Source organism: Mobula birostris, chromosome 14 (assembly GCF_030028105.1).
Source record: "Mobula birostris isolate sMobBir1 chromosome 14, sMobBir1.hap1, whole genome shotgun sequence".
NCBI classification, from domain to species: Eukaryota; Metazoa; Chordata; class Chondrichthyes; order Myliobatiformes; family Myliobatidae; genus Mobula; species Mobula birostris.
The window spans coordinates 11595785-11613273 of record NC_092383.1 but is presented as its reverse complement, the minus strand read 5'-3'; the positions used below and the strand labels follow the sequence as shown (position 1 = coordinate 11613273).

Here is a 17489-nt window from a genome sequence, read left to right as displayed (position 1 = left end):
AGAACTAAGATTATGTTTGCATTCGATAACCAAGACAAGATTAGTGAACAAAACGATACCGAAGAGAAGGAGAAACTGCCTTGAGATTACACTTTAAGAATACTTACATGGGAAGTCAGAGTGAGTGGACGATGATTTACTAGTCTTCATAGCTGAGAAGAAAGATAATTTCACTTGGAATCTGTTTGCACAGCATACTCAAAGATTCACTCAGTCGACACAAACTGATTCAGAAAAATTCCAGGGACTTGTTATGTCACTGATGAGTTCAATTTCTTACAGAACTATTTTTTATAGAATTAACGTGGCAGAATTAAACATACAATTCTCTGGTACTTCTACACACAATCTTTTGCTTTATTGATGCTTATCTGGTGCAGGGTGAAGACAACATGGGAACTCAACTTGTGTGAACTGATCAGAAAGGGAAGGTCTAAATCACGGATTCCCAAACTTTTTTAAATGCCATTAAGCAAAGGGCCCGTGGACCGCAGGTTGGGAACCCTTGGTCTAAATAAACAAGCAGTTCTATTCCTCTGTGAGACTGAACCCAGGAAGCCAGTAGGGCATCAGCATTCCTAGTAAGGGCTGGCTGCCTTAGCTCGCTGTAGTTTTATATCTAAAAGACTGATTTCTAATACAGAACAAACTTCTGAAAACTCACCCTGAACTCTAGCATTAACTCTCAACAAGGAAAGAAGACAACTTGCATTTAGGCTGTTCAATTCACAAGTCTTTTCTGGTCACCTGAAGGATTTTCACATTTTAAAATACCTCACTGGATTCAATGCAGGAAACACAGGTGGCCAAATTTGGCACAATAAGCTTCCATAAACAATGTGATAATCAAGCTATCTGCTGATGGTAATGTTGGGTAAGAAACAATCTTGTTCAGCCCGCAAGAGTAACTCCGAGCCAGGACCAACAGGCTCCGGGACAGTTTCTTCCACCAGGCCATCAGACTGATGAGCTCACACTGATTTGAGTGTACTCTATATTACATTGACTGTTCTAATTATTATAAATTACTATGATTGCACATGGCACATTTAAATGGAGACGTAACATAAAGATTTTTACTCCTCACATATATGAAGGATGTAAGAAATAAAGTCAATTCAATTCAGTAATTCAATTGTCTGTCACATGAATTCTCTGCCAAGCTTCCACTCAAGACCTTAATCCTCCTGCAATGATCTAACACCACCCAACGTAAGCTTAAGGCACAGCTCCTCATCTTCTCTGCGAGTTTCCTGAACTCTTAGGGCTTAATATTGAACTTAAGGTAACTGCTTCATGATTTTTGCCCCATTCTCTCCACAGATGTGGCTGTACCTCATGTCTTTTCTGACTCTAGCTACCATTTCTCCAGTGGCCAACGGATTCATCATGCAACCCTTCTGCCACCGTGTAGGGTTCTACACTAAACTATGAGCTATACTGCAATGGCTAAGCAAGGGGAGTAGCAGTATCACTTAGTCTTGTTAACTTTGCAACCAATAAAAGCCAACCACAGCAAAACTATGGGGAAATCAGGAGTTTCCTGCTCACATGCCATCCTGATTCAGGCTCACACTCTCGAACGCTGCATCAAAATCCTGAAAATGCCCCCACGCAACCCCAATGATGCAACAACGCTGTCATTTACACAAGAAATTCTGCAGATGCCGGAAATCCTGAGCAACACATGCAACGTGCTGGAGGAACTCAGCAAGTCGGTCAGCGTCTACGGAGGGGAATAAGCAGTCCCTGTTTCAGGCTGAGATCCTTCATCAGGTTAACACAGCATTTCGTGTATATTACCAGTTATGTATTGTTCCCTTGACAACTTTAGCCTGTACCCTATTACAGCGATTCACTCCACTTTCCCTGCTCCGCATGCTTGCTTGGTTTTTCTTTCACTTCTCCATTTCTGAACTAGTGTTTGTGACCTTAATATTGACCTTGTTTTTCTCTCTGTAGTTGCTGCCTGGCCCCCCCCGAGTGTCTCCAACATTTTGTTTCTGGTTTTGAATTTCCAGTATGTTTTGTGATAGAATCCTGGACCATCTGTTCGGCTACAATACTTACATTGTGTTTCCATAAGCCTTGCTGCTACCTAGAGGGGTTCCTCTTACTAACAGTCACTTGTCATTACCTGTCAGAGTCACCTTATGTACATACAATTAGTCTATGTATATAAGCTATATATATGGGTGGCTGGATGGAGATCTATCAACAGGTGTTATGGTGCTCCGACCCTCCCCTAGCCTGCAAGGTCACCCTTGGACAAGATGTGGCACCTGCTTTGCGCCCCTACCCCCTCAATCAGTGTCACATGAAGCCATGGGAGCAGTTAGTGAATAGTTATATGAGCAGCTGGTGCATATCACAAATCCTGGTTATGTGACCACTGACGCCGTCCACACAGGGAATCTCTGAAGAGGATGGATAATGGCTGAGGTCACCTGTCTTGTAAAGACACGGCCCAGAAGGCGGCAATGGCGCAAACCACTTCTTAAGAGAAAATTGCCAAGAACAATCCTGGTCATGGAAAGTTCATGATCACCCACCTCATACGACATGGCACATAACAAACGAATGATATAAGCTAATATTATGTACAGTCGGCCCTCCATATCCGCGGATTCAACCAACTGCGGATCGGGATCGGAAAAAAAAACGGAAGTTCTCTCTCCAGCACTCGTTGGAGCATTGTTCGCCTTGCGTCTTGTTCGGTCGCTACTTTGTGTTGTGTGCACCCTTTGTTTCTGTGAAAAAATGGCTCCTAAAAGGCAATTAAGTGGTCAAAGCAATTCCTCAAAGGCTAAGGAAAAAAGGAATACGTCGTATCCGGAGCTTCTCCGGTTAGCGGACGATTTCCCTCCATGCCTCTCTGACGTAGTGGGGAACCGCGCACGAGGCAAGTTATAGCAGTGGTTTCCCATTGCCTTCTGCCGGGTGAGTTTCAAAGAGATCACCAGCTCGTAACCCAGCACGGATGGAAAGTGTGCAGGGGACCCAGCTGGATTCGAACTCGGGACCTTTCGTCCTGAAGTCCGACGCTGATGCCACTACGCCACCAGCCGGAGGAGCGTAAAGTACTGTAATCTAGAGATGATTAAAAGTATTTCTCGTTGTTTAAGCATTGTTCGCCTCGTTCATTTGCTACTTGTGTTGTGAGTGAGAGGAAGGAGTTTAAGGCTAGTAAGGGATGGCTGGCTAGCTATGTAAAATGCTACAGCCTCAATAACTTAAAGATCACGGGAGAACCAGCATTGGTGGATGCCGAGGCGGCATCAGCGTTCCCAGAAGAGCTACGGTGGTTGGGTCTGTACTGAACATGTACAGACTCTTTTTCCTTGTCATTATTCTTTAAACAATACAGTATAACAACTATTTACATTGTAGTAGGTATTATAAGTAATCTAGAGATGATTTAAAGTATACCGGAGGATGTGCATAGGTTATATGCAAATACTACGCCATTTTACATACGGGACTTGAGCATCTGTGGAAATTGGTATCCGCGGGGGGGGGGGGGGTCCTGGAACCGAACCCCGCGGATACAGACAGCCGACTGTATATACAGCCACACTCATTTTCTTGTACATTGTGTTTTATAGGATTGTCTTCATATTTATTGGGTTATTCAGTGGATTTTTATTTTTTTTAATTGTGTTCTTTATGCTTAGTGGCTTTTTTATGCAGCATTGGATCCGGAGTAACGATCATTTTGATCTCCTTTACACTCGTGTACTGAAGAATGTCAATAAACCATTTTGAATTTTGAATCTTGAATCTTAAATGCTGGAGTGCTTCCCTGGGATTTGTTCTCAGTCTTCGCCAGGTGGTCAGGTGGGGCAGGAAGAGGTTGGCCAGCTAACACGGATTTGGAAAAGCATGGTTTGGCATGGATTAGGTGGCAAAAGAAAACTGGACAGCAGATGTTGTTTGCATCAAAGTGGTTTGGCAGTGAGAACTATGGACCGATCTCATGGGGGAAAGGAGAGAGAGGAGAAATGAACAGCACACACACAAGGCTGGAGGAACTTAGCAAGTCAGGCAGCATCTTTAGAGGGGGATAAAACCGGATGACATGAACACGGGTTTCTCCAACACCTGGTAATCTCTCCAGCCCCCCTCCCCCTTCTCTCAATGCCCTTTCTGGTAATATTCTTATCCCTTCTCTTCTCTTCACCCGTCCATCATCAACCTCTGCTTCCCCTCCTCCTTCCATGGTCCACTGACCTCTCCTATCAGATTCCTTTTTCTTTATCTCTTCCACCTATCACCTCCCAGCTTCTTACTTCACAGCACCTCCCCCCACCTTCCCACATCCCCCTTCACGTGGTATCACCTGTCAGCTGCTAGTTTGTACTTCTTCCCCGCCCATCTTTATTCCGGCTTCTGCCCTGTTCCTTTCCAGTCCTGACGAAGGTCTCAGCCTGAAATATCGATTGTTTCATCCACCCTCCATAAAAGCTACCTGACTTGCTGAGTTCCTCCAGCATTGTGTGTGTGTGTGTGTGTGTGTGTGTGTGTGTGTGTTGCTCAATATTACCAGTGTCTGCAAAATCTCTTGGTTAGAAAAAAATGAACCATTACTAAGAGGTGGACCAATCTCAAGAGGAAAATAACAAGGATTCCTCCAAGTTTGCATTCCCACACTCTTATGTGCCACCAGCTCTGCAGGAATCAAAAAATTCTTGAGCCAATTTGAAGTATGGTTTTGGTTAACAATCAGGTTTCATCAGAAATGGCAACTTTGCTCCTTGGAGAAACCTAGCAGAGAGATGGAGTCTTAGTTGAATTTTGTTTATTCGTTCACATGGGACACCTGCCTCTTCAGTTATAGAGAATTAAGAGTCTCTAACACCAAGACACAAGAGATTCTGCTGATGCTAAAATCTTGAGCAACACACACAAAACTCTGGAGAAACTCAGCAGGTCAGGCAGCATCTATGGGGGGGAGGGGGGGAAATAAACAGTCGATGTTCTGCGCCAAGAGTTGTAGTGTCAGGGGCCGGCTGGAGGCGCAATGACATCAGCGCTGGACTCTGGAACGGAGGTTCCTGGGTTCAAACCCAGTTGGAGCCGCTCCCGAGTACGCTTTCCATCTGTGCTGGGTTGAGTGTCGAGATCGCAACTCGACCTCGTAAAATAAAAAAGGGAAAAATACTGCCAAATGTCTGTGTGAGGAGTGGCGTGCCACACAGTCTCTCTGTTGCTCCGTGCCTTGTAAAGGCATGAAAAAGACACTGTCCCGCCAATATCGCACACGCATCGACGCACACGCCCGCCAAAAAAATAAGGCATATCTACAAGAATAAACCATACAATGCTTTTAAAAACAAGAGTTGTAGAGTCAGACCTGCTGAGTTTCTCCAGCATTTTGTCTGCATTGTCCACAACATCAATCAATCTCGAGTTATACACCGGCTTGCAGTCACACAGCTACCTCAGTGGGATTATACTCTGCACTAGCTGCATGCTGAAGGCACGTGGGATGCCACTGCTTAGGCGCCTTACTCCCTCAGGTAGACCGTCCCTCAGCATCCCTCATGTGCAAGCTTCAAGAGTAATATCAGGAGACATGTCACACAAAAGGATGCTGGCGGAACTCAACAGTTCAGGCCGTATCTATGGAGGGGAGTAAACAATCGACGTTTTGGGAGGAGACCCTTCATCAGGACTGGAAGCCAAAATAAAGTGGTGGGGTGGAAGGGAAGGGTATAAGCTGGAAGGTGTGTCCCTCTGGATGTCCAGCATCTGCAGAATCCCTTCTGTTTATAGCATCAGTAGACTATTTCCTTAAATGGGTATCACCAGAAAGATGGTGACCCACTTGGATGCAGCGGCCTCTCCAGGTCCAACCACAGGTGATTTTATCTTTCTTACAATCACAAGAGAATGCTGGACATTAAGAACTGCAGATCTATCCCTTCACTGAGTTGCTCGTTGGTAGAAGAGCTGGACTTGGTGCGGACTGTGTCGCTGCCTGCTACAGTAAGGTGCTGGGAGTCAGTCCACAAAGGCGGTGTGCAGACTAACAGCCAGTGATTGCCTTGGACATTTTTCTCCGGACACTGGCAATGTGAAATACTGCAAGTCTGATTCACCAGTTTATTAGCGCGACTGATAGTGGGGGCAGCTACGTGGCCGCGACTCTGGTGAGGGCTAGGCCTCATGTTGCGGGCTTGCTTGATGCAGCAGTTGTAGGAGGTGATCTAGTGTGACACCTATGCTGGTTTAGGGCTGCCCCCCCAGTGTTTGCTCTGTGGAAGACAAGCTACATTGTGTGCATGCATACACTCACCCGCCGACCGCTAGTTCTTGCCAATAAAAGCCGTGCACCATCAATTTACAGGACATGTCACTCAGGGACTTGGGCTAAATATATATATTTGTTTTTGTGTGATAGTATGTTTACTGCTATCTTATAAATGCTCTGTGTGCCTTGTGCTATATATGAATACTAGACTGTGTTTTGCTCCTTGGCTCTGGGAAAATGCTGTTTCGCTTGGCTTTACTCATGGGTATTCATGTATAGTTGAAAGAGAATTCAACTTGGAACTCAATTCAATCTCATCCAAAGATGCTTATATGCGCAACAGAAAAAAAGGGGCAATCCTGGTGTTGCTAATTGACGATCAGAAACCTGGAATAAAGCAGACTAAATTCTTAAAGGGCATGACAAAGGAAATGCGGTCTGGGACCTTTGGGTGGCTATGATGTCTCATGCCAAGGGTCAAACACCCAAAATAAGAGTCATGGTGTCATCCAAAAGAACAGCACAGAAACAGTCCCTTCAGCCCATCTAATCCATGCTAAACCATTTGAACCGCTTGCTCCTATCAACCTACGCCAGAACCATGGCCCTCCATACCCTTACCGTCCACATACCTATCCAAACTCCTCTTAAACATTGAAATTGAGCTAGCATGCACCATTTGTGCTGGCAGCTCATTCCACACTCTCATGACCCTCTAAGTGAAGCAGCTTCCCCTCATCTTCCCCTTGAACTTCTCAGCTTTCTCCGTTAACCTGCGATCTTTGGTTGTAGTCCCACCCAACCTCAGTGGAAAAAGCCTGCTTGTATTTACCCTAGCTATACCCCTCATAATTTTGTATACCTTATCAAATCTCCTACATTCTAAAGAAATACAGTCCTAACCTATTCAATCTTTCCTTATAACTCAGGTCCTTCAGACACAGCAACATCCTTGGAAATTTTCTCTGCACTCCTTCAACCTTGTTACATCCTTCCTGTAGGTAGATGACCAAATCTGCACACAACACTCCAAATTATGCCTCACCAACATCTTAACACACTTCAACATAACAACCCATCTTCTGTATTCAATACATTGATTTCTGAAGACCAATGTGCCAAAAGCTTTCTTTACGACCCTATCTACCTATGACACCTCTTTCAACGAATTACGTACCTGTATACCCAGGTCCTTCTGTTCTACTACACTCCTCAGTGCCCTAACATTCACAGTGTAAAACCTGACTGGTCCTACTGAAATGCAAAACCTTGCATTTGTCTGCAATTAATTCCATCTGCCATTTTTCCAGTGATGCAGATCCCTCTGCAAGCCATGACAGCCTTCCTCACTGTCCACATCTTGGTGTCACACACAATTTGCTGATCCAGTTAACCACATTATCATCCAGATCATTGATACAGATGACAAACAACAAAGGACCCAGCATCGATCCCTGCAGCACACCACTAGTCACAGGCCTCCAGCCAGAGGCAACCATCTACTACCACTCTCTGGCTTCTCCCACAAAGCCAGTGTCTAATCCACTTTGCTACCTCATCCTGAATGCTCAGCGACTGGACCTTCTTAACCAGCCACCCATGTGGGACCTTGTCAAATGCCTTACTAAAGTCTATGTACACAACATCCACTGCCTTATATTCATCCAATTTCCTGGTAACTTCCTCAAGAATTCTTTAAGGTTGGTTAGAGCTGACCTACCATGCATGAAGCCATGACGACAATTCTTTATCAGTCCATGTCCATCCAAATACTGACATAACCAGTCCCCTAGAATACCTTTAATAACCTTCCCACAACTGATGTCAGACTCACCTGCCTCTAATTTCATGGTTTCGATTTACAGACTCTTTTTTTTTAATCCTCTGGTACCTCTGCTGGTGCTAAAGTGTTTTAAGTATCTCTGATAGGGCCCTGGCAATTTCTGCACTTGCCTCCCGTAGGGTCTGAGGGAACACCTGTTGATTGATTCACCCTGATTTGCTTCAGGGTAGCAAACACCTCCTCCTCTGCAATCTGTACAGGGTTGATGAAGTTGATGCTACTTTGTTGCACTTCTATAGACTATGTATCTGTCTCCCGAGTAAAGAGGGGACAAGTAAATTATTCACCCAGAGCGTAGTGAATCATTGTAATTCTCGACCCAAGAGGGATCAAGGGATATGGGGATAGCGCAGGAAGGTGGCACTCTGCTGGGAAATCTGCCATGAACTTACTGAATGGTGGAGCATTCTCCAGGAGCTGAATGGCCAACTTCTGCTTCTATTTCTCAATTTCTTCAGTTGTTTCACAGAAAGCTGAGGTCATACGACAGGGAACATATGACAAAATGGAATTTCCCTTCAATACTAAGACAAAGGAGTTGGTGGAGGACTTCAGGAAGGTGAATACACCCTGTATTCCCATCTCCATCAAGGGAACGAATGTGGAAGTCACCCAGGAATACAAATACCTCAGAACCCTCCTGGACAATAAACTGGACAGGACTAAAAATAAAGGGGCTCTGTACAAGAAGGGACAGAGCTGACTGTACTTCCTGAGGAGGCTCCAGTCATTCAACGGCTGCAGATGTTCTACAACTCAGTGGTGTTCAGCACTCTGTTGGGGCAGCAGGGCGACAGCACCTGACGCCAAGAAGATCGATAAGCTGGTCAGGAAGCCTGGTTCTGTTCTGGGGGTGGAACTGGATTCCCTGGTGGTTGTGTCTGAGAGGAGGATGCTGCCGAAGTTACAGAGCATTATGGACAATCCCTCTCACCCTCTCCATGACAAAATGGACAAACACCTTTAGTAACAGACTGATTACACCAAGGTGCACCACTGGACACCTCAGGAGATCCTTTCTCCCTGTGGCTATAAGACTCTACAACTCCTTCTCAAGTACATAAGTATATGGTTTCATTGCACAACTGCATTTTGCACTGATACTTTTTAATGCACATTTTGTATTCTTTTTCATACTTCAACGCTTACATTTACTTCTGAGTAACCTTGCAACAATATTTTCCTTCAGGATAAATAAACTTTTACCTTATCTCTCTAACATCCCAAACAAGCTTTGCATATTTTTTTTTATCACTGTTATAACAGATCCTACTACAGTCTCAAAGAACAGAGTAATAAACCAGGCCCAACTCTGACCCAGCATCCCTACAAACAAAAGTGACCTGATCTTCTGCCCAGTCCCGTCTACCTACACCCGGGCGACATCTCTCCAAACCGTTCCCATGTACCAATCCAACCTTATCTTGAATAGTTCAGAGGCAAGCTTCAGGTGCAATACGATATGACCATTGATTAAAGGATACCAAACTAATCTAACAGCTTAATGGTCCTTATAGCTCATTAGATAATCAACAGAAGCCAATTATAATACTCAAAGTCATAACATTCAAATCCAAATAAAGGATTTCGACCCAAATGTCAACTGTCTATTTCCCTCCACAGACGCTGACTGACCCGAGTTCCTCTGGCAGCAGTTTTTACTTCAGATTCCAGCAGCAGCCAGTCTCCTATGTCTCAACAGAGATCCCCTCCATTTTAAGGCTCAGATCATGCTTAACCTCTTAATATTTATTTCAGCATTAACATGAAACACATTTCTACCTTCCCTTTCTCAACAGATCACAGAAACACACATATGCAATGTAACCATTAGCTTTCGTTTCACAGAGTGAAAACCTGTTGGCCTGTTCTTACCAATCACTCTCTCCACAATCTGGTATTGTTTATTGAGTTCGTGAGTCATTTCCTGCTGACAGTTGTAGTACTCGACATCTTCTGGGGAAGCTTTGGCCAGCCTGTGGGGTTAAAATAAGAGTCATAAATTACTGTAGCACAGAAACTAGCCCATATCAACTAGACCAGTCCCATCTACCTAGTCCTGGAACACATCCCTCCAAATCCTTCCTACATCCATAGAACCATAGAACCATAGAAACTACAGCACAGAAACAGGCCCTTTGGCCCTTCTTGGCTGCGCCGAACCATTTTCTGCCTAGTCCCACTGACCTGCACACAGACCATATCCCTCCATACACCTCCCATCCATGTATCTGTCCAATTTATTCTTAAATGTTAAAAAAGAACCTGCATTTACCACATCGCCTGGCAGCTCATTCCATACTCCCACCACTCTGTGTGAAGAAGCCCCCCCTATCCAAACTTCTCTTAAATAATTCAGAGGTAACCTTCAGCTGTAGTGATATGACCACTAATTGCCCTCAACACCCCTGCCAGCCGTGTACCTATCCAAACTTCTCTTAAATGCTGAGACTGAACCCGTATCCATCTCTTCCGCTGGCAGCTCGTTCCACACTCTCACCATTCTCTGAGTGAAGAAGTTTCCCCTTAAACCTGAACCTTTCACCCTGAACCCATGACCTCTGCTTCTAGTGTCACCCAAACTCAGTGGAAAATGCCTGCTTGCATTTACCCTATCTAAACACCTCATAATTTTGTATACCTTTTCTCAATCTCCCCTCATTATCCTACAGTTTAGGGAATAAACTCCTAACCTATTCAATCTTTCACTGTAACGCAGTTCCACAAGTCCCAGCAATATGCTTGTAAATTTTCTCTGCACACTTTCAATCTTGAAAGGTATTTTTCCTGTAGGTAAGTGACCAGAACTAAATATGGCATCACCAACATCTTACACAACTTCAACATAACATCCCAACTCTTGCAGTCAATACCGAGTACAAGACTAGTAACAGACCATCCATTACCACTGGTTAATCTCCTCTTCCTTTTTGATGAAGTTCTCCAGTTTCTTCAAGCCCTTCACTTTCTGTTGTTTCAGCGACTCCTCACTCTCCCAGGTGTTGTGGATGTACGACCAGCCTTTCCATTTGATCAGGTACTGCAGCTCTGACTCATCCTTCTCTGGGTCGAAGTCCGCACCTGGATTCCCATCGGCCTCCACAGCGTAGACCGTGGTCCGTGCTCCAACAGCTGTCGATGGAGAGGAATAAAGATATAAAACCAATGCGGAATCACGAGCTCTGTCAACCAGCCCATCATCACACCAGCTACCGGACAGATGGCTCCACCACAGTGCATTATTTTAACTGGAGATCAAGGTCAGGACAATTCTTCTCAGGTACCTGAAACAACAGCAGCCAATTCAAAATCAATCCAAGTGTGATGACCTGAAAGCCAACTTCTTAAGGCTACCTTGCAGGTTGAGTCCAGAGTAAGGAAGGTAAATACAATGTCAGCATTTACTGCGAGTGGACTAGAACACTAAAGCAAAGATAAGGTGTTGGACCGCCAACATTTGGAATACTGAGAGCAATTTTGGGCCAGGCTGGTCTTCGAGAGGATCCTGAGGAGGCTCTGAAGGATGACCCTGGGAATGAAAGGTTTAATGTAAGAAGAGCATTTGAATCCTCTGGGGCTCTACTCAATGGAATTCAGAAGGCTGGGGGAATTGTCATTGAAACTTACCAAATACTGAAGGGCCCAGATACAGTGCACCTGGAAAGCATGCTTCCATTAGTAGGAGAGTCTAGAATTTGAGGGCACGGCTTCAGAATGAAGGGACAAGAGGAAGATTTTCTGCAGCCAGGATTGAGGGTTGAAACTGTGGAATTCATTGCGACAGTGGGTTGTGGAGGCCAAATCACTGGGGGTTCTTTTAAGGCAGAATCTGATAGCTTCTTGATTGGTGGAAGTGTTAAGGGTTATGGGAATTCAGGACAATAGAGTAGAAAAAAAAAATCAGCCATGAATGAATGGCTGAGCAGACGCAAAGGGCGGAATGACCTAATTCTCCCAAATCTTACGGTCAAACTATCAATGTAAACAAAACTAACCTCAAACATGTTGTTTAATTGTGTGAGGATCAAACAACAAGGACAGAAAATGCAGATAAAGTAATAAGCTGGGCCAGAAGGACACAAACCCACCCCACCACCGACATTCAGTCTCAATAAACACCGAAAGTGACCTCAATACAGGCAGTCATCTCACAGACCCACCCCACCACAGACTTCCAGTCTCAATAAACACCCAATGTGACCTCAACACAGAAGTCAGCTCACTTCAGGCTTAGCTCAAGATAGGAGACACGACAGAGAGACTAGAACCTGGAGCAAAGAAACAAAACAGTTGGAGGAGCTACAGTCCAAATGAAGGGACTCAACCCAACATGTCAACTTGTCCATTTCCCTTCAGGGATGCTACCTGACCGCTCAGCCCTTAAGTGATGCCAAACAAGGAGAGGCAACTACATTTGCACAAAGTCCACAACTACATTTGCACAAGAGCTAGGGAAGATGAATGGTGAGGGGGGACAAGATAGGGATGAGTGAAGGAAGACTGAGGAAGATGGGCACAGGTACATGTGGAAGAATGTCTGAAGGACCCTTGAGTCCGCTCCGCCATTCGGTAAGGATCTCAGTTCACCCCAGGTCTCATCCACATGACTGCTTAATCCCCAAATCCCCCCCAAATGTGAAGGTGGTCATCAACCATTAACCCTAACTGCTCCTCACACCAGGAAAGCCGAATGACCCGTTGACTATATCCAGTTTTTCATCTAATTGCTTTAATATCCAAAATCTTCTCAATCTCCTCTATGAGCATACTCAGCAACCAAACATCCTGTTTTGGGAATGCCAAAGGTTTACAAGGCCTTGTGTGATGAATATCTTTATTCCAAGTTCCACTCTCTTGCTATAGGAAACAAGTCATCAGGATTGACCCTGACAATCCCTTCAAGGGACTTGTGTTAAGGACAAGGCAGAGAGCAAAGCAGGTGAGAGGGAACATGAGACATGAGGTGGGAGGGCACAGAATTGGGAGCAACAAGGACAGGGTCTCCCAGAGCAAGAGACAGCGAGGGGCTATGGAGGGAAGGGAATATGGGGAAAGCAAGAGGACATTTCCCTGGAGGAAGACTCTTCCCAAGTTACCACAGTGTTAGAATAAAACCAGCACTTGCTGCCTTTCAGAAAGAAAAAGCTAATGTCTCCTGTGGGGCTCATTATGGACCAACCAACAATCTCTTTCCCTTCCTGGTTTCGACTTGTGGAGTTTCCCAATTGCTGGCATTTGTATTATGCGTTGGAGAGGGGGAAATTCCCACTCCCTGATGACTTAGAAGATCTGAAGGCAATCCTTTTATTCCACTTGTGCAAACAGGGGAACCATGTCTGATTCATGACCAGCGGCTGCTCTATGCACAGGCTAGAACATGGAATACAAAAGCACACACTGCTCTTTCCAGCAAAGGGATTCAGCTCACCTCCTTTTTTCCCAATGCGGGAGTCTATCACTTTCTCAATTGTTTCACTGTCGTCATTCTCTTCCATTGCTGGCTCTCCTGTAACTTCGATCAGATCATCCGAATCAGTCTCAAAATCATCATCTTCTTTATAACTGCAAACACAATGACACTTGCATTACAGAGCTATCTTCCACTGCCCCGGGCCTACAAACTAACCCATTCCAAATCTAATCAGGTCTCACTGCTCTTGCTTTCCAGTAACAGAGAAAAATGGTCTATTTTTAAGTTATTTAATTTCTTTTTAAATTTAGAGATACAGCGCAGTAACCAGCCCTTCCAGTCCAACAAGCACACATGACCCAATTACATCCATGTGGCCAATTAACCTACTAATCCGCATGACTTCTGGGATGTGGGAGGAAACCAGAGCACCAGGAGGAAACACACATAGTCATGGGAAGAATGTACAAATTCCTTAGAGGCAGTGGCGGGAAACGCACCCGGGTCAGCAGCACTGTAATAGCATTATGTTAACCACTACGCTATCGTGCTGCCCCCAAAGGCTGATTTATACTTGTGCATCAAATGTACGTCATAGCCGCGTAGCCTACATTGTACTCTACACCGTAGCCTAACGCGCACCTCTCCCAAAATGTAACTATGCGTCGCGGCGACGCAGACTGAGACAACTGTGATTGGTCTGCTTGGTAGCATCACATTTCCTCCTACGCTGCTATCGCTTCCCACTGGGTGAATGAAGGACTGGGAAGGAACTCTGGCTGCAATGCTTTCCATAAAGCTTTACAGACCTCCGAAATTATGGAGGACCCTGTGCTTGATACCAGTTTGTAGCTAGCTGCTACAGCCTGTTGACTTCCACCTGAAGCTGAAACTCGAATGGTGATTGCCAGTCTCTGAGTGTACTGTGAGTACACTGATGCGGAATAAATGGTTGGAGACGATGAACCAAATCGTCAAATCTACCTGCCGACATCTGAAAATATTTGAAATGCATTTCCTCGTCCATGTCTCTCAGTGGCTGGACAAGCACGGAAAATTCACCCTCCTTCAGTTTCAGTTGCCATTGTTTGAAATTTTGAGTTTCTTCGTGTTGAGTTTCAACACAAAGAACCTCAACACAGGGGCACAGAAACCCCACCGCCAACTAGCGTTTTGGTGGTGAATAGCAGAGTGACGTAGACACACCAACACACAAGTATAAATGCTCACAACGGTGTAGGCCACTTGCATAGGCTATGGCGTAAGCTAGTATACACAAGTATAAATCAGACTTAACTGAGCAACAATTAGAATTGGGACACCAACCAGCATGTAGAACATAACACAACCAGATTTGTACCATTATATCTCAGGGCAATTAATCCCTCCAGTTTTCCAACCTATCACAGACCATCCTTTGGTTCTCCATTCTCCTCCCCAGCTTCACAGCATCTTCCAACGTGCCTTTGTCAATCACATCTACCAGTTCTGATGGAAGGTCATTACAATAAAATTCTTTGACCTTCTGCAGCTGAGATCACTATAGATTCTGTAGCTGCCTGTGTCCTAACTAGTACCGCCCATCCAATGTTAGACACACATTGCCTCTCAGTCACTTAGCACGTTGATTGTAAAATTATACTCTTGATTTCAATTCTCCTGGGAAAACAGCCAGTTATTCTCTCTTCTCCCCCCCCCGCCACCTCACTTCAGGCAGAAGATACAAAAATTTGAGAATATATACCATGAAGCTCAAGAACAGCTTCTATCCTCTTGCAATAAGACTCTTGAATGGCCCACTTTTAACTCTATCTTGTGATGGCCATTGCACTTCACCTGCATGTCACTTTCTCTGTTACTGTAACATTAAAACACTGAACTACTGTACATTCGACATGTTTGCTTTTCCTTCTGTACTACCTCAATAGAGTTGCATATAGAATGATTTGTCTGGATGGCGGTGTATAATAATAAACCATTGATCCTTTATTCCTGTAATCTCCTGCAGCCTGAAGAAGGTGTACCTTTGCTCCTCCGATTCTGAACTACTGAGCAGCCCCTAATTTTACCTCTCCAACTATGTCCGATGTGGAAATCCATTATAAAACTTCTCTGGCACTCCTACTTTTTCTACGCATGTCGAGGCATTCAACTCTTTTTACAAGTCTGGTCAGATGCCTTCATAACTCTGTGAGGCCTGGTGTCAGCTGTACATGATAGAACTGTGAAATGCTTCATGACATTTTCCCACTTTAAAAGTTTATATGCAATTTTCATTATTGATCATTCTACCATGATAAATCAGAATATTTATTCTCCAAGAACCCAGCCTGAAAAATCTGACTGTGTATTCGACTCCGATGAAGCGAGAGTCTGCCAGCTCAAGACTCTACTAACCTCACATTTTTGGTCACACACTTGCGCGTTTGTCGCTTCGGAGCATCATCATCATCGTCGTCTTCATCAGAAGAATCCCGCCGCCTCTTCTTTCCCCTCCGCGTGTTTTGCCTCTTGCCTCGGCTCTTTGGCATAGCTCTGGGAAAAGGACAAGTGAGGGATCAGTCCCACCTCAGAGCAGGGAACTCCACTCATGCAGCTTACCAACAAATGAGACCCCTGGGTCAATCACATCCATCCGTGCTCCCCACATGGAACAAACCCACTGCAGTGTCAGGTTATCACCATCTCTTGTCACTTATGGGACTCCTTTGGAGAAAAGTGTTTTCCCCAGAGACGGGGTGAAGGATAAAGAGGCACCAGGAGACTGATTATTTTTTATTTTATTGAGATACAGGGCAGAATAGGCCCTTTCGACTCCTTGAGTTGTGCCATCCAACAATCTGATTTAACCCTTGCCTAATCACAGGACAACCGGTATGCCTCTGGACTGCAGGAGGAAACCTGAGCACCCGGAGGAAAGCCACACAGTCCCAGGGAGACGTACAAACTTCTGGCAGGCAGTGGCAGCAACCGGACCCAGGTCGCGTCTACTGTAAAGGGTTGTGTTAACCCCTAAGCTGCCGTGCCACCCTGAGACCGAGATTGAGGCCGGTAGGTGGTGAAGAGAGAACGAAGCAGAGACACAGACATGGGAAGAGAAAGGAATGGATGTGTCGAACAGAGCTGGTGGCAAATTTGGCTACTGGACAAAAAGGCAAGTATAGGTCTAGCATGCTGCTTTGTTCCACTCCTGAGAATAGTTAACCCGGACTCTCCATAAGTCAGAATGATCAAACAACAATGTGAAAGTCTGAAAGTCAGGTGCTCATACCCCAAAGAGGACCTCTTCTCCAGCTGTTACATTAGACAACTGAATTGACCTTTTCGTACAATAAAATGGACTTCTGTCCTCACCATGTACCTCATCATACCCCTTGCACCTTATTGTGGCCTTGCACTGCACTTTCTCTGCAACTGTAAGATTTCATTCTGCATTCCATTATTGAAATTATTTTTATTTTTTATTCACAGATATAGCACGGTGGCATGCCCAAAGAGCCCACATCACACAATTACACCCATGTAACCACTTAACCTACTAACCTGTATGCAGGAGGAAACCAGAGCACCCGGAGAAAACCCACACGGTCGCAGCGAGAAGGTAAAAACCCTCTATGGACAGCGGCAGAATTGAAGCCAGGTCACAGTGCTGGAGTAGTCTTACACTACTGTGTCGCCTGACTTTTGCCACGTACTACCTCAACGTACTGATGTGAAGAATTGACCTGTATGTATGGCATGCAAAACTATGTTTTTCACTAAAGTGTGACAATAATAAATCAATTGTCTGTACCCCATTCTTAAGAGGCCTAACTTCTGCCCCAATCACAAAGCAGGGTATATTTAAAGCAGAGGCTGATAGGCTCTTGATTAGTATGGATATCAAAGGTTACAGGGAGAAGGCAGGAGAATGGGGTTGAGAGGGAAGATAAATCAACCATGATCAAATGGCAGAGCCAACTCGATGGGCTGAATGGCCTAAT

The 17489-nt window shown here is 44.9% G+C and overlaps 1 protein-coding gene and 1 long non-coding RNA gene across 9 annotated transcripts in view; one reads left to right on the top strand and one right to left on the bottom strand.

The window, feature by feature from the left end:
• chd2 (chromodomain helicase DNA binding protein 2) overlaps positions 1-17489 on the bottom strand; it is a 130458-nt gene that overhangs the window by 71210 nt on the left and 41759 nt on the right. For 6 of the 8 annotated variants that reach the window (XM_072278097.1, XM_072278099.1, XM_072278098.1 and 3 more), the window contains 5 exons: positions 15904-16041; positions 13525-13658; positions 11003-11228; positions 9972-10072; positions 108-152 (listed from right to left, as the gene is read on the bottom strand). In XM_072278097.1, the coding sequence (XP_072134198.1) occupies positions 108-152; positions 9972-10072; positions 11003-11228; positions 13525-13658; positions 15904-16041 (644 nt within the window). The remainder of the gene's footprint in view (positions 1-107; positions 153-9971; positions 10073-11002; positions 11229-13524; positions 13659-15903; positions 16042-17489) is intronic. The other 2 variants (XM_072278100.1, XM_072278101.1) reach the window with 1 other exon arrangement.
• Positions 1723-17190, top strand: LOC140209701 (uncharacterized). Its single transcript, XR_011889051.1, has 3 exons — positions 1723-1776; positions 16373-16660; positions 16978-17190. It is a non-coding gene; the product is annotated as an uncharacterized lncRNA (long non-coding RNA).